The sequence below is a fragment of the Lingula anatina genome, chromosome 3 (assembly GCF_051362555.1).
Source record: "Lingula anatina isolate TDL-2025a chromosome 3, LinAna3.0, whole genome shotgun sequence".
Classification (NCBI taxonomy): domain Eukaryota; kingdom Metazoa; phylum Brachiopoda; class Lingulata; order Lingulida; family Lingulidae; genus Lingula; species Lingula anatina.
Window position 1 is genome coordinate 14,268,107 of NC_141769.1, and position 25,191 is coordinate 14,293,297.

The 25,191-nt window shown below is 36.7% G+C and overlaps 1 protein-coding gene across 13 annotated transcripts in view; it reads left to right on the top strand.

Annotated features, from left to right (window-relative positions):
* Positions 1-25,191, top strand: part of LOC106175372 (calcium uptake protein 3, mitochondrial) — a 69,757-nt gene that overhangs the window by 18,083 nt on the left and 26,483 nt on the right. For all 13 annotated transcript variants that reach the window (XM_087009688.1, XM_087009687.1, XM_087009690.1 and 10 more), the window contains 2 exons: positions 2,329-2,473; positions 20,294-20,404. In XM_087009688.1, coding sequence (XP_086865814.1) covers positions 2,329-2,473; positions 20,294-20,404 — 256 coding nt within the window. The remainder of the gene's footprint in view (positions 1-2,328; positions 2,474-20,293; positions 20,405-25,191) is intronic.

The window sequence follows — 25,191 nt, forward strand, 5'->3', positions numbered from 1 at the left end:
GGAAAGGGACATTCATTCCTGAGGAGACTTTGTTTGAAAAAAAAAATGCATTTTTTGTTTTAGTTTTATAAACCAGCAAGAGGGAGTTTGTTTGATTGAATTAGGTGTTTATAAGAAAGCGACTAAGGGGATGTTTGGCAATACTGTGCAGTTGCTTCATGAGGAATTCTTAAGAATTGAAAACCGTATTCAACGCGCAAAATGAACATAGGCATACATGTTCCAAAAATAAATAAATAATAGTAATGATAAGATGTCCATATCAGCATTCATTATGATTGTTTGCATAAAGCTGCAACAAGAGTTTCAGAACATAGCTGTAGCTGTGGTAGGCTCTAATTTGTTGATGCCAATGACCTAAATAACCTTGTTTTTTTGTATTTAGAAGTTTTCACCCAAGAATGTGAGCCCCAGTATAGGCAGCAGCTGTAAAATGACCACAAACGTTACCACAACAATGTAAAACACCAGATACCAGTATAATATAGCACCTGTTAAGAGATATTATATATATATAGTATAAGTACTGCCATTAGATAAAAGTACATAAATATAGGAAAATAAGATCTTTGTCATACTTACAAGGTTGGTATGGAAAGCTAATGGTTAGTTAGCAAGATTGCCTTCTCTTCTCATCCAAAACTAATTTGTGCTGTTCTGACTTTTGGTCAGCAACTGGTCATTTTTGACTTGACCAGTCCCTTCAGTTTCTAGTTTTGGCCTGGTTCATTGAATAATGCAGCCCCAGTATGTTACAGGCTGGTCAGTAGTCTTGGTCAGTCTTTTCAGTTATCTATAGAATTTGCCTGGTCAGATGTTTCAATTTCTGCAGGGTTTTGTCTGGACAGTAAAACTTCTCCTGGTCATTTTCTTCAACTATCTCGCCTGGTCAGTTGTCATAGCTATCCTGAATTAACGACAAAGATGAAATTAAGAAAAAATTAATTAAAAGCCCGTGGCAAGGATAAAAAGTGGACACACGGTCCAGCAGTGGGCAGTTGCTGCAGGAAGTGATAGGATAGGTTGGGGTGACTATGCTCCTGCCAGTGTCAGACAAGTGTGACAGGGGGCTCACAGGGTGGAGCTCACTACAGGGCACATGTTCCAGAGGGACCAGCTCAAAATGGATTTTTCTGGGGAACTTGATACTATTGTGTATTGAGTAAGATTTATGGAGGAGCATCATTTATAGAATTATTGTATTCAAATAGACTTTGGTCACTGAAAAAAGCCATTCTGTGGCAGAAAAAAACTTTGAACAGTTTCTTTGATAATTGTGTTTGAGGTGTGAGTTATAAAATTTGTCTTCACAGATGAGACATTCATTTTATAAACATAAGTAAAAATCTGAAAAAACTTTCCTCAGTGTATCAAATATTGATTATAATGCTGTTGGAACTGGTTTGGGACCTTCAGAAATCCTGCAATGAAATACTGTCAGGATTTTATTGGTCTGGAAAGTAATAACATTGAGATAAAAAGATTTGTTAGTTTTGAAAAGTTCCCAAGTCCAAGTTAACAGGAAGCACCCTACATCCAATTTGTTTTTCGCCTATTGTTTTACACATGATCTATCGTATTTAATCTGATGGAATTGTTTTACCAGCAATTTTCATTGACCTTTTGCAACTATATATCACTCGAGGTCTGTAGTTTATGGTGGGCTGTGATTAGTTTGGAGCCTTTTGCCACAGCAACACCACAACTTCATCTGTGCCGTAAAAGTTGACAGAGTAAGATTTCATATATCACATCTGAAAGGGTGGCAAAAATAGCACTCTAATTAATAGGGTGGTTATGACTAAGCTTTCAAAGAGTTCTTAAACAATTTAGGTGCTTGCTGGCTCCCACACAAATCGCTGGCTGTTGTTGAAAAGAAGGAAAATTGAGGCTCTTCCTAGCATGCACACAATTCACCAAATACTGAAACTAGTGTACTTTGGCTAGAGAAAATGGAGAAAAAGTGTAATATTTTTTCCTCTATTTCTCATTAACTTAGCGAAAAACTAGTTATTTGGCTGCAGCTAAAATTTTGCTAGCATGACTTCCGCAAGTTACATACCTACCACATAACACCACCTGCGTAGTTTTTAACTATTATTGCCTTAGTCTCTCTCTATGACATGAAATAAAATTCAGGGTAAGAGTTGAAATTAGTTCCCACCTCCTCTCCAGAACCCCAAAACCCCTCAGCTTGAATAGTGATAAACTGAAACTGTTTTATCACCTGTGCCAAACACGCCCACTGACAGAGCACATGGCGATATACCAGTTGTGAAGATTTTTTAAACTCAAAATCAATTGTCTTATATGTTTGTCTTCTTCCAGGATCAGCAGGACCTGGACGGGGCCCAGCAACCCATGAGCTACAGAGAAGAACGCTTCCTTTCATTTGCCTCGCTGGAGTATGCTGGCAAGATCTACATGACTCCCCAAGACTTCCTGGAGTCCGTGATACAGGAAGAACCTAGAGGTCAGAGACACGCAGAGCACTAGGGCTAGAAGATTGATTTAAAATATTAGAGTACAACTTTAGTTGGCATTGTATTCTTTGGAAATGTCACCTTATGCATATCTGTATTTTTGCAAGTGTGTTTGTCTTTCTTTCTGTCTGTCCATCTGTCTATCTCTGACAATAAGTGTGTCTGCTTGCATGTCTTTGCTATAAGTAAAAGGTTACAAAAAAAAAAAAAAAAAAAAATGGCCAGTACACCATGCACAATGAAAGTGTTGATTTTTTATTTCTCTGAATGCTGAATGTAAAATGATTCTTTTCTAAGACTTGAAACAAAGTTGTACGTGTGTATTCTCATGCCTGCTGCATATATGAGTAAAGGTACGTATATATTTTTGTTTGTTTGTTTGTTTTGTCCCCAAATAGTTGAAGTCTGGGGGATAGTTGTATAAGTCGAGTACTTTTACCACGTGGGACAGCTTAAAATGTCTGAGGAAATAACATTAGAAAAAGACTCTTTGTGACTGTAGGCAATTTTTTTTTATAGTTGAGCACATGTGCCTTAATTGAAAGAGGTGTGTTTTCTGGTTTGGTAAATAAAAGACTGTGAAAATCATTTATCTTAGCTAAATAACAGAATTACTTTTTCCAACGTTTAGCACCTGGGTGGCTTGAAGGATTTGCCACCGTGTTGTTTCAACTTAACATTTGTAGCCTTCTCAAAGATGTGAACATTTTGACATTAGGAGCTATTTATTAGGCAAATCTGTTTTTTGTAATTTAGAGAAGAAGTATCCTAAAATAGTGCTTGGTTGTTCGAATTGAAGTTGTTTAGATATACAAAACACTTATGAACTCCATGTTCTTGGGTGAACTTGGGTCAAAAATGACAACAAACAGTGGGATGGGTATAATTATTAAAAAGGAACATCAATTGGAACAGCATTAACATAAAACGGTGCTGAAAAATGAACAAATGTGAAAAATATGTGAATCACACCTCTCACTTTACCCAATATTCTTTCTCACTTATGATGGTATGGAGAAAACAAGATGCTCTTCTCCTAAATGTCATTGCTTTAGGAAAAGATGCATACACATTGCAAATGTACACGCATGCTCATGCAAACAAAGCCAAGTATGCATGAGCATACACACACACGAGAACATTTGCGTTCATTTGACAGGTGCATGTTTGGTAAACAGGTTCTTTATAGGAACACACTTTTATCTGCAAACGCGAAAACATGTGCATGCTCTGGAGCATGTTGCATATACACATGCACTCACACAAGTTACTCTAGCTACAGTGGCAATGTAAAAAGAAATAATAATAATACCAAACATTCTTATAATCATGGGTGGGCAGATAGCACTCTGTGTAGATGCTGACATAGGGGCAATGAACCAGAGGAATGACGGAGCATTCGTCTGTTTCTGAAAATGAGAACATTTTTCATCATTTCCTAGTGCAAATCCCACAGGTATATGATCTTACTTATCATTGTGTGCCTCAATGCCCTAAAGTACTGAAACAGCTCAGACCTATTCCGCCACAATAATGGGTGTCTCGACAGGCTACTTTGGAAGTTAATGTGAAAATCAAAGCAAAAAGGTCAGAGTCTATAAACTCGGGTCTCTATAAAGTGGTTTCATGGGTATAAGGATGTACCAAAGTCTGGAGAACACTAGGAACACCATTTCTTCACATGATCACATGGCTTAGTTTTACTGTCCCTGGTGTGCAAGATCAGTTCTGATGACTTTTTGTATCACTCTTCTACTTTGAAATGTTTCTGTCATGTAACTTTGACCCATGGTCTGCAGGTATTTCACCCAACTATAAACCATACTGGGTTGTTCTCGTAGTGCAGGTTTTATTTTAGATTAACAAGTGAAATAAGGCCGTTTTTATTGTAAAGTACAATGGTGTTTAAAACTGCTATCACCTTGTTATCTATAGGGATGCCCATTGAGATGTAATTGCAAGATGGTTACACATAAGGTACCGATGGTATCTATAGTTATCATAGTACCACAGGGGGAAAAACAACTTTTGAAACAATGGCCAATTGGTTGTATTAAAGTGAAGATCGGGGTCTAGATAAAATGGTCGAAGCATATGATCTGGGGATTTTCATGTAGTTTATTATGTACTTGTGTGCTGTGAGGCTGGTGTGGCCCTACTCAGAGCGCATTCAGAACAGTGAATGAATGGACCCACAGATCAAATATGGAGACCCACTAAAAACCTTGCCACTTAATTCCGGATTAGACATTGAATAGATTTTCTGCGGGGATTACGCATCAAGCAGCCAAGTGGGTCGGCCACATTTGATCTGCGGATCTGTAAGTCCGCTGTTCTGAATGCGTTCTCAGAGGTCTTGCTGTATTGTGTTGAGTGGTAGGTTACATCTGTCGCATGCTGGTTACCAAGTACAAGACAGGACACCATGTTGTGGAGGGCATGATCTCGAGATTAACAGATTGTTACATCAGCCAAGTCTTGATTCAATACAGTACATGTTATTGAGGAAATTGGCCAAAAAATTTAGCTGGAAACACCCAAATTTATTCCCTAATAATTTAAGAAAAACAGTTAGTGTTTTAAAACTGTGTGGATATTTATAGAGTACTTCTGGAAACTGGAGGTTTACATCCAGGTACACAGACAAAGTGTATACTGTGTCATTAAGGCAATGCTTCTGAACTGTTAAAATGTAAAATGCATAAGGTTCAGTTAGAAAACAATGTAGTAAATCTTGGGAAAGTTACAATCATTTACTGTAAAATTACAGTGTAAAAGCATTCTTTAATGAATTTATTATTTTTTCAATACTTTATTCTTTCAACAAGAAACACATCCTTTAATTCTATCAGTGCATAAGTAATTGTATTGATAACCAGTTATAGCTTTATTTCAGTGATATTTTTTATAAATTATAAAACTGTTGGAAATTCCCAAATACCTGTTGAGTGGCAATTTGAGTGCTTGGAAAGTTTACTCCGTTTTTATCATAGTACCTGCATGAACTTTTGATTCATAAACATGATTTGGGCTTATTTCCAGAAACCCGGGCACAGTATTTTATGCTTTGGATTAGACTGGAAAGTGATAAATTATTACAGCATATTGCAATCTGGTTTTATTTATGGACCTGTCTGTTTTGTAAGTTGGTAAACTATTACATTGCAGTAACAATTCTGAAAAATTGCTTTCTCAGTTAATTGTTTTTCACAAACCTTCTTCTGGTTAAAGATGGGATTCATTCGATAACTCTCTCTCGTTTCAAACGTAGTCAACTTTAGGAATTACTTTGATAGTCATTTCATGGCCAATGGATCTTAAAGTTATCAAAGTACATCCAAGTTAAAGATATGTAGAGAAACATGATTTAGAGATTTGAAAAGTGAATTTGGAAATAAAATTAAAGAAGGTATTTGTGATATAAAGGGAAAAATTGTGCAACAGAACTTCAGGAACTGAAACCTAAAAATATATAATTGTTTCCAGAGGCTTTATATCTCCAGTCATAATGCAGCTGAAACTTGTGAAGGTGTGTGTGTGTATGTGCATGTGTGCACATGCATGGGGTTTCTTGGGAGGTTAAACTTTTTGTCTGTTTTTGGTTGAAATAATTGTTAAAATATTGTGCAGTATGGCAACTCCTGCAAGGTAGGCTGATGTGGTTATTAATTCAATAGTGGTAAAGAGGGAAGGGAGTGAGAGGGATTGCCAGGTTTCAGCAGTCAATAAAATAGAATAGAATACAGATGTCTTTGATGAGTTACAGATCCCATTGGTTACAGTATGGAGGGAAATCAAGGTGAGCTTTTGTTCCATCCCTGGATGCGGCCTAGGATGGAAAAATACTATTTACAATAATAAAATGCAATTTCAGTGTTTTAATGTCTGTCATGCTGGTCAGATGATGTTTTCATTTAAAAAAAGGTGGCTTGTTATAAATGAACATCAAGGCCCAGACTGACAGACATGACAAGGGGGAAATAAATTAGGTTTGAACATAGCACGGTGATAAAGGGGCTGGTCTCATGCAACAAGGGAGGGAGATGTTAAGAGAACTTAATGGTTTTTGATTTATAACTGGTGGTGAATATCTACTGTAAAATGCCACTGCTTAAGCAGGCCCAGGGCATGTCTTAGGTGCCCCAGACTGCACTGCAGGGGTGGAAACTGACTGATAACATACAGGTCACTTCTCAGTCTATTTTATCAATATCAATACCAAGATGTAATATTATTAAGAGACACTGTTTCTGCTGCCAAAGTGACACACAGCAAATAGTAGCGAGTTTCCGGTGCAGTTGGGATACGACGGCTAGATGTGCAAATGTATCCAGTAACGCGCTACTCTTTTCACGTTCCGGTAAAGTCCCGGAATGCTGGCGCTTCCCGCCATAATCACAATATACGGTCGTAGCCATCTATTTCCAAGGGAGATATTCTTTTTTATGAAAAAGGAGACAAATATTACCCAAAAGTGCAATTTTTCCCGAAAAAAAGAACCCCACGATCAACCCCTGACTACGTGCCTGATAAACCAAAACTAGCGACTCCTCTCTCTTAAAAAGTCGGAATTTGCATGAACATACATTTGAACTATTGTAAAAAAGTATAAAAGGCAAAATTAGCAAAAATTACATTTAATAACTATTTTCAATAATCCTCCGCACTGGCTAGATAGGAGCACTTGTATTCTGGAAACTAGATAGGACGACGGTATATGAACACGGTGAATGTCACAAGTGCGCACAAACCGATGACGTATTAATCTAGCCGGCGTATCTCACCGGCAACGGAAACTCTAGTGTAAATGGGAGCTGGATACTCTTCTTGATCACATACACACACACTGTGACTGTGAGTTAAAGCACATGGTGCAATATGGTTAACTTGATCACAATAGGGGGTTTGTCGTGTGGCATCCAGGTCTACAAAATAAAGATATGAAATAATTTGCTGTGGTGGCAAAAAAGATAATGTGTGATAAAGATTCTGATAAATGGACTATCAAAGGGAAAAAGGCCAGATCAAATCTAGAGAAGGCCATGATCTCTTAATGATGAGGAGAGAAAAAAACAACAAGAGATGGAGAGATCTGATGCTCGGTGCAGGTGTCCAAATGAAATAGGGGCTTTGTGTTGGGGGATAGCGTGTGTAGAGGAGTAAATGAACAGTTGTCATGATGGGCCCAGGAACAATTGATCCACAGGAAAGAAATAGATCTGGTGCTTGATTTAAACATTCTTATTTCTTGTTGAATTGAAGAGATGATGCATTTGTGGCTTATCTTCTTTTGAAATGCTTCATTTATATTTTACATTGTTGATAATGTACCAAGGAAGAGAATACTAAGTAGTTGTTTATGGATTTTTGCTGTCTGTAATGGATCATGTGTGACTAAGTATGAGAACCCTGTTGTACTGACTGTTTTAGTTCATGGAGATATTTATGTCTATGCCTTATGGGATTTTCATTAACCCCCCCCCCCCCAATCTGAAAAAGAAATATTATTTAAAGGTGCAAAAATAACAGCAATACTCAATTCTATTTAAATAAGTTAATTACCGTAGCTGATCTTGTCCAAAATATAAGAGCTCAAGTAAATCTAAATACATTTTCTTGAAATAGACATATCTGCAAGGGGTTATCAGAGTACTTACAAATTTTATAGATGCAGAGTTCTTTTAAAAGGTTTTATTTTTGTAGCATGCATTTGTGACAATATCATTTTAGTGCCCGTCCAGTATCTGGACATATTTATTTCTATTTATACACAATGACCATATTTTGGTCAAGGAAGTTTTCTAAATATACTGTGAAAATAGTGTACAGGAATACCAAATTTGACTAAAAATAAGTTAATTTGCCCATTACTACTAAAATAAAGAGTAATGCTTAATGTGTACAAATATCAAGTACTAAAAATACCTACAAATTACCTATTTGATGGATTTGGACATCACTCAAATTTTATCATCACTGGCTTTTTTTTTTTTTTACTTGAAATGATGTGATGATGTTGCTTTTTCTGGTATCAGCATATTATTTCTTTAATTAGATACCATTACTGTGTTTTAGACAAGGAAGTTGTAAAAGTCTGAAAACTTTATCAATTATATGGGGGAAAAGTCAGTTCGTTCATGCTTTACCAGGAAAAACTTAATATATTTGTCATGTTTGTTACTTCCTGGAACTTATATTTTTTTTACGTTCTGAAACTTACATTATACTTGATGAACTTTCAGAACTTGCTATATTCAAGTTGTCTGATACCAAATTGGTTAATACCCTAAGTTTGTACCTAATACTACGGGTTGTTTGGTATGGTAGCAATCCCCTGGCACTGTAAACATTCCCTTCACAATTTGAGGAACAATTTGATTCCCCGTTCCTTTAGATCATCCCAGTTTTCCTCTGTAGAAAGATGAGAGCAAGGTGTTGCAATAAAACTTTGTATATCCTAGTGGTTTCCCTGTTAGAGATGTGTGGCCCTGATTACTAGAGGTGTGTTTTTGTGTTTCGGTTGGTTCAGACAATTCTTACTTTGAACAGAAAATTAGTCAAAAATGCACTGCTGGGTGGTCAGATTTATTCAGAGATTTTGGTGGATGGAGCATAGTGAAGGGTTTCTCTATCAACCATCTTCAACACAGAGAGAACTGATTGTGCCTGATTTTCCAAGTCTTAGTGAAAATTGTTTGATAGATTGGCGGGGTATTTTACCCATATGCCCTAGTCTTATTCTAAATCATGTCTGAACGTGGCTTCTTTGACCACTGCAGACTGTTGGACAAACAAAAATCTGGCCTCAGAATGAAAGGGAGCATGGAAAACAGCAGATCAATGAAAGGCAGATGGACTAGACTGTGAAAAGCTTGCTGGATACAAATTACATGTCTGCCACTAAAGGTGCCTGGGTACAAGTTATAAATACTCAGAAAGTTCCTGATGCATTAATACTTTAAATCTGCATATATCTGGTCATAGAGTTTGAAGGACAAAGAAACGGGTCAAAAGTGTAATCTCTTAGAGAGTCTTAATTGATAAAATCCTTACCAGTGGGTGCACATCTATGTTCCAAAGGTTCGATATTCAGAAGTTTTGCTATTCTGAAATATATGTACAGGTACAGATAGAGCACAAAGATATCAAACAAAGTAAGGTAATTGCCAGTGGGTATTAATGTCATTAAAGGCAAAGGGTTACTTGCAAAAAGGAACAGTTGATTTTTTCATTGTGCTTTAAGCATAATTACAACAAAGCATAGGAGGGTCAGTTACACATTATATTGTGTTGTTAAGTTGTACCCTTAGTTGTCATCGCAACAAATTACTCATCCCCGAAATCTGTGCAGATTGCCCCCCCCCCCAAAAAAAAAAAAAAAAAAAAAAAAAAAAAAAAAAAAAAAAAAAAAAAAAAAAAACAGCAAATATGAAAGATTCTTTTAAAAATGTGTCTGTCTGTGCTTGCCCTGACTGTGCAACTAATGCAGATACCACATCAATAAACTTTTTTTGAATACCGAACATTTGGAATAGCAATTTTTCTTCGGAAAAGCAAACCTTTGGAATAGCAGTCAGTTTGAGATTAGTCTCCATTAGTTTTTGGAATAGCAAGCCTTCGATAGAGAACTTTGGAAACATACAGCTCACTAGCAGAAGTCTTGAAATTTCTATTTTTATTTAAGGTAGCTAAATTGGTTCAAAAGATGCTTATATTCTGATTGATGTATAAGGTAATATCATGCACCCTGATGGAAACAGTTACTTCAAAAATAATTGAAATGAAACGCACTTAATATACTTTTTATAATTCTAAAACATTTACCCACCTAACATTGCTGGCCCAAAACCTGTCTTGACCACTAATAAGAAAAAGAATGCTGTTTCCAGAGCTACAAGGGAACTAAAACTGTTGGAGGCTAGAGTTCTAGAAACCCCCAAAACTCACAATGGGTCAGGCACCTATTGGAATACAGATTCAGGGGTGTCTTAAAACTGGTGTGCAGAGAAAAATGGTTCTTTACTTTAAATTTTACCATTTGACACCTTCCAGGCCCTTTCCAGATGCTCTTGCCCCTAAACATATTGTAATTTTATTGATTTGTAGGCTCTATCTCAATGGACTGAACCCTCAGTCTTTTTTTTTTTTTTTAAGTTGTAAGATTTTTTTTTTGCTTTGAGGATTTTGCTTTGTGTTTGAGGAGGGTTATACCTATACACAGTAGTTTTGTTGTAGGTTTTGAGAAAAGGCACATGGTTCCATCAAAACCATTGGTTATCCTCAATAAAAATTCCTGTTTTTGAAGAGTGGCCTTGGTGAGAGGATCATTCTTAAAACTGAATCACCACACACAGCACTGGTTGAATGAAGAAGTGTTAAATTGAAATGAACTAAGTAAGTTAACTGATTATATCTTAGACAATGACAATTTTAGAAAGTCAGTGTAAGTTCACACACAGACAATCACATGCACACACGCACATACAAACACACACACACATGGGAGATATGAGAGTTTGCCCTGTTCTTTTTACTAGTCACGTAGTTGAATTAAAAAGAAAAAGATTTATCTGCCAGTCTCCAGTAAAGATTGAAATCCATAACCCTTGTCCCTTATCCCTTCTCTCTATGGATTTTTTCAAGTGAGGTAGAAACAATTCTTGGAGATGGTGAAATAGTCATAAAACATTTTGTCTATTTGTCCTTAGGGAAGGGAAAAGAATTCCATCTACTTGAAATATGCATGTCAGTCCAAGAATGTCACCATATGTTCTTGTATTTTCACATCGAATTTTTTCTCAGTCTGTACAATAGCACATTTCATGATTGCTCTTTATCAAGAATAAAGCCATGAATATATGATGATGTTGTGACTGGAAACAAGTTGTTGAGTGTTAAGTTTTTGATTTGAGAAAGCAAAAGGATCAATGCTTTCCTATCTCGCCTCTTGGTACCAGTGATAAGGCCATTAGTTCCCCAACAGCGTGCATTTGCTCTTAATGAATTAAATTGATATTTATGATAACAACATCTGTTTTAGACAATTAACAGACCAATGGTAGAAAAGTGGATATTTTCTTAGTAAAGCATTTCTGGTTATTTGGTAACAATTGGAGAATTGTCCAAAGCGCGGGTGGCAGTGGCCGCAAGAAATACAACACATGTTCTCGTGAATTGAACAGCTATATTTCATTTTGTCCCATTTCTGAGGTGAAGTCTTGGTGCTTGAAGCGCTGCAAGGCAGATTAGTTCTGCACGTTGCCGCCGCTTCTTTTACTGCACGCCAACCATCGTGTGATAACTAGGCCTGAAAAACAGTAGCAGAACACCAGTTTTTCCCTGAACTGTTTCACAACAGCCTTGGGCAATGGTTTCCAGATTTTTCTGATGTTACATCTCAGGATGGATTTAACCTCCCCCCCCCCTCCCCTTCACTCTCTCTGTACTTAGGTGTAGAAATTTGTCAAGCCTTAAAACATTTGACAACCAAAATTTTTACAATGTGTCCGACCCTACCTTACAGAACTATGTATACATCCTCATAGGGGTGGGGGGAAAGTAAGATATTCTGTCTGTAAAATATTCTTCAAGTATCCAGTAGCCATGATGGTATGCCTAAGTCCTGGTTGGTATTATTCTTAAGAAAACACAAACCAATTGCTTCCAGTTGTGAGTAGTTACGGTCCCATTGTTTTAATACAGTCTTTGGCTGTTGAAGCCTCAAGCCTTTTTTAGCGCCATGTAAATTCAAAAAAGTAAACTTTGCTACTTGGAGCTATGCTACACTAATAGGTTTAAAAGTATTAGATTATCTGGAAGCTGGGAACTTTTTACCTACAAAAAAACCTTTCAGTCAGATTGCTTCTTTCTTTCCTTTTTTTTGCCATTTGTTATGCAAGATGACCATAAAAATACCTAATAATCTTGTAATTGATTTTTTTAGAACTCTCTGTATGCAGTGTTTGGCATGGTTATCAGTTATCAGTTTCATTCAGTGATTGCATGAAAGAAAGTCCAATGTCTGCCCCCCTCCCCCCAATACAAAAAGAATGAAATGTCAGCCAAGTTCACATGCTAATATTTAATCACAAGATAAAGAGAGATAGGCGGAGTTCTTTGATTTTTTAATTTACATAACCTCATTGTCCATTTTCCAGGTCCATTAACCACATTGTGTAATTAAGCTGTCTGTAAATAGAGTTTGAACATACAGATATACCAGAAACTATAACCACTGATATTTCATCTAAAAAACCAAACCAGCAATGTTGGATGAGGCCCCAATCACTATGAGGTCAAAGGTGTTGTATGTTTTTGTTAGGGTGTGGATGGGGCGTATTCATTCCCACACAGGGATATTTTGCCATGAAAGGTGATAGTAAGATAAAAGGTAGACCAAGGTCAAGGGTAGGCCCTCCCCTCCACAAGCCCATGAACTTCAATGGCCTGATACTGGGGTAAATTGTACACCAGGGTCCTTTGGAACCAGTAAGCCTGGGAATATAGAGGAATGACCCAGTTACTGCCCCACCCTTTTTATTATCTTTTCTGAAGAACACAATTTCATGCAAATGAGTGCATGTGCAGATCTGCAGATTACAATCAGTCATGTACATTCTCAGAAAAATACATGGCAGGTTGAATCCCACATGCATAGCTGCACTTAGGTATGCATGAAGAATGTGCATGCATACTAGACTGATAGACACATGCATGTTTATACATGCTGGTGCATGCACACAGTGACACTCAAATATCTACCACATTTCCCTGATCATCACATATCTGGTGCAAGTGTGACAAGTGCCCTGTGGGAGAGCAGCAGTGATTATGTTGTAATAACCAGCCCACTCTGCTCTCCATGTGATAAATGCCTCCAATATGACCTCAATGATGGAATGATAATGTCAGTGTGTGTATTAATGAGACAGTAATGAGACAGTAGTGTCTTCGGTGATAAATGCACCTTCATAATCACTAGCCATGCCTTTGCGTGTGGTGGCATGCTCGCCACTTCTCTTCACCACATATTAATAATGAACTTTTTTTTTCCTGGTTCTGTTTCAAGTGTGTAGATCTTAGCTCAATCTAGGTCTGGTTATATTTTCCTTCAATTTTCAATTATCTAGTTAAATTTGAAACTGATTTTGGTATGTCATAAAATTCTTACAAATTGAGCAGGTTGTATCACACGTATGTCAGGTAGTTATTCTTGGAAAATGATCCACCTTAGAATGACGCATCAAGGAAGTACTTCTTTTCTGTACATTTACTAATTGACCAATGACAGATGTCTTAAATACCTGTTATCTCTAAGGTATCCAATTATTTCTGGGTGGGGATTTCAAATTATGGTTAAGTTTTGGGTAAATCAAAGTCAATGTATTTTAATATTTTTCTGTTATCATTCAATATCAAATTCAAAATAATTTTGAGGCGTTTATTGAAGTTATAACTCCAGGCTGAACAAAGAACAAATTATGTTTTCACTTGCTTACTTCCCAGGGTTAACTGATTTAATTGCTCTTTTAATGTAAATATTAAAATATGGGACCACAAGTTCCCATGCTATCTGACCAATGGACTGACCACTCATACCACTGATCATTAAACAAGTCAGCTCCTGACCTTTGCTTGGTAAGGGTAATGAGAGACTGCATGCAACTGTGGCTGCAGTCCTATTATCCTGTACAGGTAGGTACAGTTTGTATCCTGGGTCACCTTGGATAGACTTTGCTAGCCAGGAAGGGGGTTTGGTACCTAAATTATGCTTGCATTTCCTTTGTTCTGAGACCAGGAAAATGATTACAGAGCAATTTAATGGTTAGGATGGTTAGGGTAGTGAACTGTGGGTCTGGTTTGCTCTGGGGATATTGTTTTCCTGATTCCTAAAAGCTGATGTTGTTGGAAAGAATGATGTTCACCCAGACCCCCCCCCCCAGTACCCCAGTACCTCTACAAATACTTCTCAGCACCCCCCCCCCACCCCCACCCTCAGCAGTCTCTTCTTGGTTAACACACTGACAGGGAGTCTGCTTTTCTTTTTTTTTTACTGCATGGAATAAAAATTTGCCAAGAGCTGTTTCTTAATTTTTTGCAATACTTGATACTTTGAACATCTAAGATGATTATTCACACATATGGGGGAGATGTACCAGTGGATATGCTTCAGGTGATGTATAAGGTATGCAAGACTTGTTGCTGGAATTCTTTTTGATATACCATTGGGTGTTTCATTGGCATTTTGATAGATAATAAAAAACGAGAAAGAGCCAAATAGCATATTTTCCAATTTTTTTTTCTGTACTTCCACTATTTTTTATTCTCCAGTCATGATCGGAGAATCTTTGATACCTTGTCTTTGTAGTAATATATGTGGTTTTAGGAAACACTATTAATTATGTGAAGCTATGCAGGTTGGCTGCTTTTGTCTTATCTCCTTGCCCTCTTGTGTGTGGATTTGAAATTTTGGCAAGTAAATCAATAAATTTGACAAGGAATGTTTGTCAAGTTATCAATATAGTCAATAAATATGATTTTTTTTCCTCCCAATATTAACCCCAGAACTTGTATGGAGCATGGAATTGTATACTTGTCTTACCTGTGACCAGCTGTGTCAGGTGTTCCCACACTTTGTCTATATCATGTTTAACTATGGTGATGCATTGTCTGAAAGCACTTCCTATGTCTTATCCCCGATTGCTTACCCATCTGTGTGTCTGTGTGTGCACTTCTGTACCTGATCCATAGTCTTCTACTTGGGTCTTTAATATGTGTGCGTGTATCAGTGAGAATGTTGGGAGTATCAAAAAGGCAGTGCTAATAGGCTACCCTGTAACATTTGTCAGTGGTGATATGTCATGTTGGAGAAGTGGTTTCAGTGAGAAGACAGACCACTTAGGAATGGGGTTTTGCTGAGATTTGACAGCATATGTAACAATACACTGTGTCAGTGTCAAAGTCACTAAAAGCGACTGAATACAACTTGCTATTAAAATGCCGAAGACTTTTGTGGGTTGTTGTTTTTTCATTCTCTTTTTATTTTCTTTATCACAAAAGGTCCTGGGTAATTCAACTCACCACATCAAATGAAACCGATGCTGTCTAGGATCCCCCCTTAAATGAGTTATTAAGGTGATGATAATGATTTGTTTTACAATTTTGCCATTGTTGGGAACTGATGGCAAAGGCACTGATGCACCTGAGACATGATAATCAGTGATTAGAATGCTCCAGGTCTCTCTGCCCTACAGTGGCAACAATTGGTGATCGAGAGCATCCTATGATCATCATAAGTTTAACTTGATTGTTCCAATAAGATGGATACAAGACTGGAATGTCATTCAGGTAATCTGGTTAAAATTGTGACAGACATGCAAAAGGGGGTATTGTTTACTTTAGGTTAAAAAAAAAAGAAAAGAAAAAATTAATTTGACTGAAGTTTTATTGTAAATCTATTATTATCAAGTTCTAGTGTGTTGTTAGACCTTTTAGAGCAATTTGTGAATGTATGTTATATGGATATACACACACACTTTTACAAACATTTGCACAAACACAAGCACCACATGCCCACATACTAAATATTGAAAAAGAGTTCTTTCCTCTAAACCAATATAACATATCATGTCTTAACCATCAGTCACATTGGGTGTTCCTGGTGACAGACAGGCCTTGTTTTCTATGATGAAGTGGTAAAGCTTCTGTAGACATAACTGTGATACCATTTGTTTTTTGTTGAGTTTCAAGAAGCTATAGTGATGACACCATGCCATTACCGCCTACAGAACAAAGCTTTGATGTTGGGGATTTGACATTTTAGGTTTGATCACAGAGGGTTTGCTGTTGTTTCAGGTGTAGTGTCTATGTTTATGTTGGAAAAAATGAAAAAAAATGATGCAAAACAAGAAAAAGAGAAAAGAAAGAGGCACACTTTCAGTTTTTTTTCAAGCGAAGTTGCTTGTTGGACCTGCTGGTTTTCCTACAGTTTGCTTTATTTGACCTTAAAGAAGAAGAAGAAAAAAAAATGGATAGGAAATGACAGGTCAATAATGGCACTGATTATGCAGAACAGATCTCTTTCAGAACAATGAAATGGTTGCAGCAAATTTTGTCTCAAGGAATTTGCAAGAAAAATTGTTGCTGCAGATTTTCTGCAAATTTTTTAGAGCATCTGAAGTTTGCAGCAAGCTGACAAGACAACTGACAACTCTTCATATTCTTTCAAATTTGCAGCATACCTCATTTGGATGGTAAAATTCCTTCTGGCACATTTGCAGCAAATTTGTGAGAAGACTTCGCTTCAGGCCTGATATTTTGTTAATGAGAGAGAGAAAAAATCTTTCTCTTTGAGATGTAGTTACATTTTCAATCTGTCATTGTGTTGTAATTGCTGCTGGAATTACAGGCAAGATTCCAGTATCCTAAGCTCTCTCATCAGTGTCCAGAACACTTCCAGGCAGACAAGATAGGTTGTCTCTTGTAAAAATACCCTATTACTCATCACCATGATCTTTACATTTACAAGTAGCATCATCTCTACTAATGAGGCATCGTTATGGGGGTTAACTGATCTTTTAAGATTACTCCACACGCCCTTTGATGTTTGTCATTTCTATATTCATATTTCACCGGACATAATTGAAAGAGTAATTGGTTTATTACAGGTTGATTAAATCCAGTCCTTAGTGTTTCAAGTGGTATCTGTCACAGTGGCTTGACAAAAGGAGGGAGAAGTTTAATTTAAATGTTGTTAAGGATGTTCCTCAGATGACGGTATTGCTTCCTATTCAGTCATGACTGGCAGGCTGAACAGATTAACCTGGAATTCTCTTTTATCTGTGGCTTTGGAAAATCATTTCAAAAATTGAAAAAATTTCCATAAAATAAATCTGTGACCTGCATTATTTGGCCTCAGGTATTTAATGGAAATTGTAATTAAACAAAAGGCAAAATAAAAATTTTATGGACGTGTCATATATATATATATTTTTCTATAGGCTTCTTCACAATGAAACTACTGTTTCACGAAGATAGATCCATTTCCGTGGGGACTTTCACTGAATCCAAGAAGTTTAAGGCTTCGTTCACATGCAATGTCTATTTTCTAAATTCTATTTTCTATTTGCGGTATGTCTTATGATCACGGTCTGTGGCCTGAATATCCCGCGGCGTAATTACTGGCAGCGCGAGCCAGTTACTATAAGTTACTATAAGTAACTGGCTCGCGCTGCCAGTAATTACGCAGCGGGATATTCAGGACACAGACCGTGATCATAAGATAGCGCAAATAGAAAATAGAAATTAGAAAATAGACATTGCATGTGAACGAAGCCTAACATATTAATATGCCTCCTCTTGTTTCCAACATACTTACATAATCACCAACTTTTTTGTTTTCTACTCAACACCAGCAGGAGGTGTGTTAATCTGATTGCATTCAGTGAGAGTCCCCGAGGAATTGGATCGATCTAGGTAAAGGACCCTAACTAAGTCATCACATTATTCAAACTGGTGTTTCATTTTAGGTTGAATGACAGTCTCCATGCAAGTCTAAACAAAAAGTACTTATTCCAACAACAACAAACAAAAGAATAATATTGTAGGATCATTTGAAATGAGTTGCACCCTAAAACGTGGTATCATGTAGATGGATTATGTCCTGATAATACCGAAGTGTTTCCCTTACATCTTCATGGTTAACATGCAGGTCTTCAACTGCAACCACAACCAACTAGAACTTGTTCCAAAGATGAGATGGTTCAGTGGAGGGTGTGGATGGGGATGAAGATGTGATTTGAGCAATTAAAAAAACTGACAAATTATATTGTTTTTTATATAGATACATAAAGAATATACCAGACTTGAGCTTTTTTCTGTGGATAAATGGAATTCCGTTTTTTAATTCAATTCTGATGGTTCCTGAGATTTGCCAAGGTTAGGTGTTGGGCCCCATGATAAATGTTCAGAGGTTTTTCTTAAACCTAGGCTCATGTCTGATATACACAGACTTTTTCTGCAGAAACATGGAATTCCACGTTTTTTAATTCAATTCTGATGGTTCCCGAGATTCCCCGGCCTGTTAGGTGTTGGGTCCCATGATAAATGTTCAGAGGGTTTTTTTTTTTTTTAAACCTAGACTCATGTCTGTATACAGGTGTAGGGTCCACAGCCACAACCCTGCTATCAGTCCCCTTTTCCTGAAGTAGATATTACAGAAATTGAAATGAAGTTAACTTCCGAGTGAGCCTTCAGGCCTGTTCCCATCAGAGATGGGCCAACCTGACAGACAGGCAGGACCTATGATTGCGATTATCTCACCAGAGGGAGCAAATCTAATCACCCTTCTGTCCAAAAAGCTCCATTGAAATTTTAATGTCATGTATTGCTTGATTATTGTCTCCATAGTTGGCTAAAATTGTTATCGGTTGATTTACCGAAATAGGTCTTACTTAGTAAGGTTTGGCTTTCCCCCGTTGGAAGCGTGTCTTAAGATGAAGAAAAAAAAAATCTACAGGATTCAATTAGGAGGAGCTGTAAACATGAATAGACAGACATCTATCAACTTGACTAGAAAGGAGTAGCATTACAACTGGAGAAAAATATCTTATCTGTTTTCAGTGACATTAAATTAAGGTTTTGGCTCCCTAGTGTACCACGTTTACTTTGATGAGAGCTGAGACTTGACCACCATTTGAGTAGGTAGAAGGAGGATATTCATATCAGAAAATTACATTTTTTTAGTGGGCGAATAGGGCTTGTTTGTAATTTATAAATGTGGACATAAAGCTTCTAGTTAATTAGGTTCCATCATCAAGATTTAAAAGCATGACCATATTTCGATCTCTTATTTAGTGCCAGACAGATAGTAATTAAGTAAGCAACCTCAGAGCAGACACAACACACTTCAGAGATTGAGAAAAGGGTTGTAAGATAGTATCTTTAAATAGTCCTATATAGCATGTTAGACAAAACAAAAAGTTGGAAATAAAGTGCAAACTTGACATTACAGCTTTTAGTACAGGTGTGTCAGAAGCTATTTTTGTTGATTTGCTGAACAAGGGCTACTAACTTAGAAGGGAAAAAAGTTTTATATGCTTGTATGTCATAAACGATAATTACTGTTTGTGATCACGTAGGAGCAATTTGACCAACTTTCAAGTGTGTCTCTTGCTGGTTACATGTAATTTCTTTTCATCAACTCCGAACTATTTTCAATAGGGGAATAATACTTTCTTGACAATCTCTGGCACAAATGGAATGTACCCAGCAATTAGGTAAGGAGATTAACAAATTGCGATTTTTATCACAGTTCTCACAACCACTATTGTAACCTTTGCGTAACTAAATCTTTGTTTGATTCCTTAATTCTGCATTTGCAATCACAAACCTGAGGCTCAAAAACATGAACAGCTATTTCGTTAGTAAGATCTGTATGTGTGTAGATGACTGTGTGTACATGTCTGTTGTTATATATATATATGTCTGTTGTTATATATAGGTTGTGTCATCTGTGTGCATGTATGTTTTTCAATATGTTCCTAGTTTATCCGTTATTATATTATTGAATTTTAACTTGTGTTATTTCTACAGTGCATCCATTGTCATAAATTTCAAATCAAGACTGAATGAAAATAAAGATGTTCAGACAAAAAGGAAATTTATGCTTTATCTTCAGATTGAAAATATTGTGAACTAGCTGTTAAAATGCTGTAATAACATTAATATATGAATATTTGCAGACTGGTTTATAAAATTATTTCCTTAATCTCACTCAAAACTTTTTCAAATTCAAATCATTTATGTTACAGATCGTGTAAGAAGACGCTATCTGCGAGATATAGAAGTAAAAAAATGGCTAACAGACACACCAACACGACACAAAGGCTCCATAGAACTGTTTCGAGCTATACATGATAAAGGTAAGTCATAAAAAAGATTTCACCCACATAAAAAAGTTTCTTCAGACGTATTTGTCGGCGATTAATATACAAATGTCACACATGAAAAATAAAAGAACTCGAAAATATTGACTATATCACATTCATTGCTCACCTCATTGGTTCATCCAAGTGGCACTCCCTTGATGTTTTTCTCATCAATAAAGATGGAGAAATAGTCATAGGTTCCCACCAACGTCAATGTGAAATATCAGTAAAACATCTTTTGTTTGTTGGTGTGGGAAAAATGTGCACCATTTTCCCCTGCAGGTCTTAGGCCGTATGACTTGCCTGAACCTGCGTTTCATAACACATAAGGCCCCACACTATGACAGGACATAAAAGTCATGATATTTTGAACGCATTAACTAAACACTTAAATCTTAAATTGTCCAAATATTCAGTAGACATCCCTTCTCACAACTTCTGTGTCGTGCTTTGTCTTCGATATAAGAATTGCAGGTTATTTTGCGGAATCCCATATTTTTACATTGATTGCTAAAATGGAAATAGTTTAATGTGATAATGGTATTTGTATGCTTTTTAGTTGAATATATCTTTTCATGATATGTAAATTAAAACATTCAAAAGGTATTTTTGTATAAAATGAAAATAAAATTAAAGCAATAAGTGAATTTTTGAAAAGGATATGATAATACTGAAAAGAATGTCTGACTTCAAATTACAATATCAGGTAATAGATACAAAACAAAATTATTGCCTTTGCCACCCTTAGATAACAGTTATTTGGGCATTAAGTGAGTTGGAAACTGTCTTACAGTTCAGAAAAAACTACCCAGAAGTTTTAAATATGAATAACCTCCCCCTGTTGCCTAACACTATGCCTCAGGCAAACCATTAAGTAACTGGTGTAAGTCATTACACAGGATGGATTGAATGTATTAGATTCTTGTCATTGTAGAGCTTTTTTTGACCTATACTTAAAAGCACGTGGAAATGGCAACTTTTCCCTGTGTTTGATGTAATTTCTATGTTGCAATGTGGCTGGTGATAAAACAGGTGCGGGATGCACACTTGGTAGCACTCGATAGTTAACTTCATTGTGGAAACCTGTTTTCCAATTCTTTTTTATACACCATTTTGCCTTTGCTGTTTCCAACTGCATACCAAAACCTTTGAAATCGTGACAATGAAAATTGGTTATATGATTCTGGTATGGTAATTTGAAAAATAGAAAGAAAGAAAAGAAAAGGAAAAGCTGAAGGTGCAGAAGAACCAAATTTTTCTACGATATTAGCAAGATATTAGATCCCACTCATGTCGGTGTCAACTGAGTCCAACTTCAGCTTGCGATAACTTATATTTGTGTAGATAGACTTAACACCTTTGAAAAAGAAGACGCTGTGGCATCCTTAAGAAAGGGGTGAAGAGGTGTCAGTGAGGGTAGTGATGTTATATCTTTGTGTGAACAATACTGTCCTAGATACTGGATATCTGGTATTTGGATGATGGTTAATTTTAAAACTGGTTAATCCTCATCATGTAAGAATTGACGACTTTAAAGTGGATCAAGGAAAAAATGAGGTTGGAATTTGACTGTTGAAAAGATAATCGATTCATTAAATAGGCAGATGGCATTGTGTTTTTAGGAAGGCCAAGGCAGCTTTATCAAATTATTTATTTGTTATGGCAATGCCCCATTTTGTATCTTAAACAATATTTGAAAATATTAATAATTTGATTAATATAAAACTTCTAGTAGACAATTTATGGAATACTCAATTGATAAAGAGGAGATAATTTAAGTTTTGTAGTTTTATTTTAGGCAGAACTATTTTGATCCAAGGGTGTTCAAGAATATATATATAGCTGTCAACAGGGACTTCGTGATTCCTTCTAATGTGGGTGTTATGTGGCAATGAATTTTATAACTGTCAGGGACTGTCACTTTCCTGTCAGCTGCCAAATGATATAGTTCTTAATGTTATAAACAAACACCTGTGGTTAAATTATCCTATAATTGGGGAAACAATAAAAAATGTCTGCAGGTGTTAAAAAAGTCGCGTTTCAGGTTGGTCTCCTGATGCCGTGACACCTCAGGTATGCAGCTCATCGCTGACCTTTACCACGTCAGCTGCATTAACTATCCCTAATTATAGCAGCTCCTCTATTTTATCTTTTCCTATCTACAGTTGTGATGAATGGGACACTTTTTTTTCAAAAGATAAGAATTTTAGATTTTACGATATCCTTGTACGTTTAGGGGTATTTCAACGCCATCTGATAAAAATCTTGCCTTGTATTTTCCACAGGTTGGGTAGACATTGAAGCCTAAGTTGGTAAGCTAGGATGGGGCTGTTCTTTGACACTGTCCAAAAACTTTACCTTGGACAATAGAATGCTTTTTTTTTCCAGAGGCAAACTTTGTGCATCAAAAATAGTTTTGTCTGAAGATAGTTTTTTCTGTACAAGAGAGTGTTGGTATGGTTTTTCAGCAGTTTTAAATTAGCCCTAACATTACAATAAGCTCGCTCCACTTGTCACCATAAGTTTTATTTGGTTTTATTATCATTATTTTTTCTATCCTTGTATTGATGAAAAAGATAAGATAATGAACACATGGCCAAAATGGTCAACAATGAGTAAGCATAAATGGTGATAGTTTGTTTTTTTGGACAGAGATATCTAAGTATTATAACTGGATGTGTGAAGTGGCTGAGCCAGCACTTATAGTTTAAATCAACAAATCATCATTTTTTTTTACAAAGGAGAAAGATGAGGGATACAAGCCACAAATACGTCACTGCCTTAATTACGGTACAAAATCCAAGATAAAAATCTTCTGGTTGTTATTTGAAGTATTTGTTCTGGGGAAGAATAATAGTGATAACAGCCACTGTGTAAAACCTCATAATACTGACAATGCATTCCACAGTATGCAGTGTTATCTCCTCTTTGTAGGTTAGGTATTATACTACCACATTTTTTTGCTGTTATCTAAAGGAATCTAGAATATAAGAGAAGCCCACTTCATCTATTTTTATGTAGATCTGTCAGAGGTATTGGTGGGTATGTGTGTGGATTTAAAGTAAAATGTGTTAGTTGAGATTAGATGTTGTGATAGCCCAACACGCTCAGTGAATCATCTCCCTGTGGTCTAGTCACACCTGATTGTTTTCCAGTTTTGGAGATCATAATGCAGTATCTGTTTGTTGACACTGCCCTCAAAGTGCTGTCACGGGGAGGATAACGGACTAGAAATAATCTCCCTAATGGAGAACGATCAATGCTTTGATGCCCAAGCCTTTGAATTTAGCCAGAATGATTCACCCGTGTTCACAATCATGATTGCAATCTAAATTGGAAGTGGTTTGTGCAAGTTTGCTATTTTTTGAAAAACAGTTGACTCACCGTGGATTATCAAGAGATGTGTAATTGTGCATGTTGGGGGTTGATGAGGGGGGGGTGTTCAGTAATTCTGGCTTTTTTATGCCCTTTGCAGTACTCACTGCACCAATAGAGTCTTGATTAAAAAATAAGTCCAATTTTTATTACCTGGTCTGCAGAAACACTTATTATTATTACATAAATGTGTCCTTCTAGATAACCTTGTATTCACTGGAGAAAATTTATGTTAAGTGCTGGTGGTATACCCAGGAACCTATACATCTTTGTGCCCTCGGACCCTTGTCTCTGTAGAGTTGAGGCTATTGCAGTAACTGCAAGAAAAACTTTTCCTTTTCTTCACCTTATCAAGTAAAAACTATTAAAAGTAAGTGGCAATGACAGACCTAGAAATAACTTATCACTGGTACTTGGAATTGACAAGTTTTGATGAAGAGGTGCTCTTTCTCCTCCCCTCCTCCAGCACCCCTCTCTCTCTCTCTCTCTTTTTTGGGGGGATGGGGGTGGGGGGTGGGGGATGAAGGAGGTTTTCAGGGTATGAAATATGGCTTTTTTTGTGTTTTAAGACATGACAGATATCTAGTGCAGTCAAGTATCACTGGGTATGTTAACACTCAGTCAAACATGGGTCCACTTACTACCCATCAGGGTTTTGGCAGTGTGGAGTGTAAACTTCCTCTCTAAGTCATCACCTTAGCCTAGAGCCCAGTTGGAAAGTCTCATCAGTTGTAGTGGAAATGTGGATCTATTAGGACAAGATAAGATAAAATGTCTTTCTACAACTTTTATACTAGTGTTTGTCTGTGAAGGTGCCAGTAATGGTAGAAAAGAAGCCCTCACTTGCTTGAGCACTCACATGCACTGGGTTGCAAAATCTACACATTAATGCATACTTCTAGTAACGTGTTAATTGGTGTCTGGTTCTTTTCCATGTAAGCTTTTTCCCATAATTTGGAGAACCATAAAGTTTGTAAAATTGCAGCAATTTTTTTAATGAATAAGCTTTTAAAGTTGCATTTCTTTCTGTGATTTTTTTATTTGAACAATTGTAGTCTGTAATTTATTAAAAAAATAAGCACTTGCAACTTCCCCTTTCCTACCCCATCGGGAGGGGAGGAGAGATGGGCAGAAACAAAACTTCACAGCTATGAAAAATGTGCAACCCATTCCTTTTCGTCCTGGCCTTCTGCCCCTGTTTGAAAACCCTGCAGCTATTTTGTTTATTTTTTTCTACTCTGAAGTTTCCTATATTCTTTATTTCTATAGTAATTCAGTCGCGGTAATTGAAAGAATGTCTCCATCTGACAGCAAGCCTAGTTAGTTCCAGCCAGCTTGAGCAACCTGGTGAACCACAGCAGCCCTCCCTTGAAACAACATGACACTATCACACAGAAAGTGCAGCT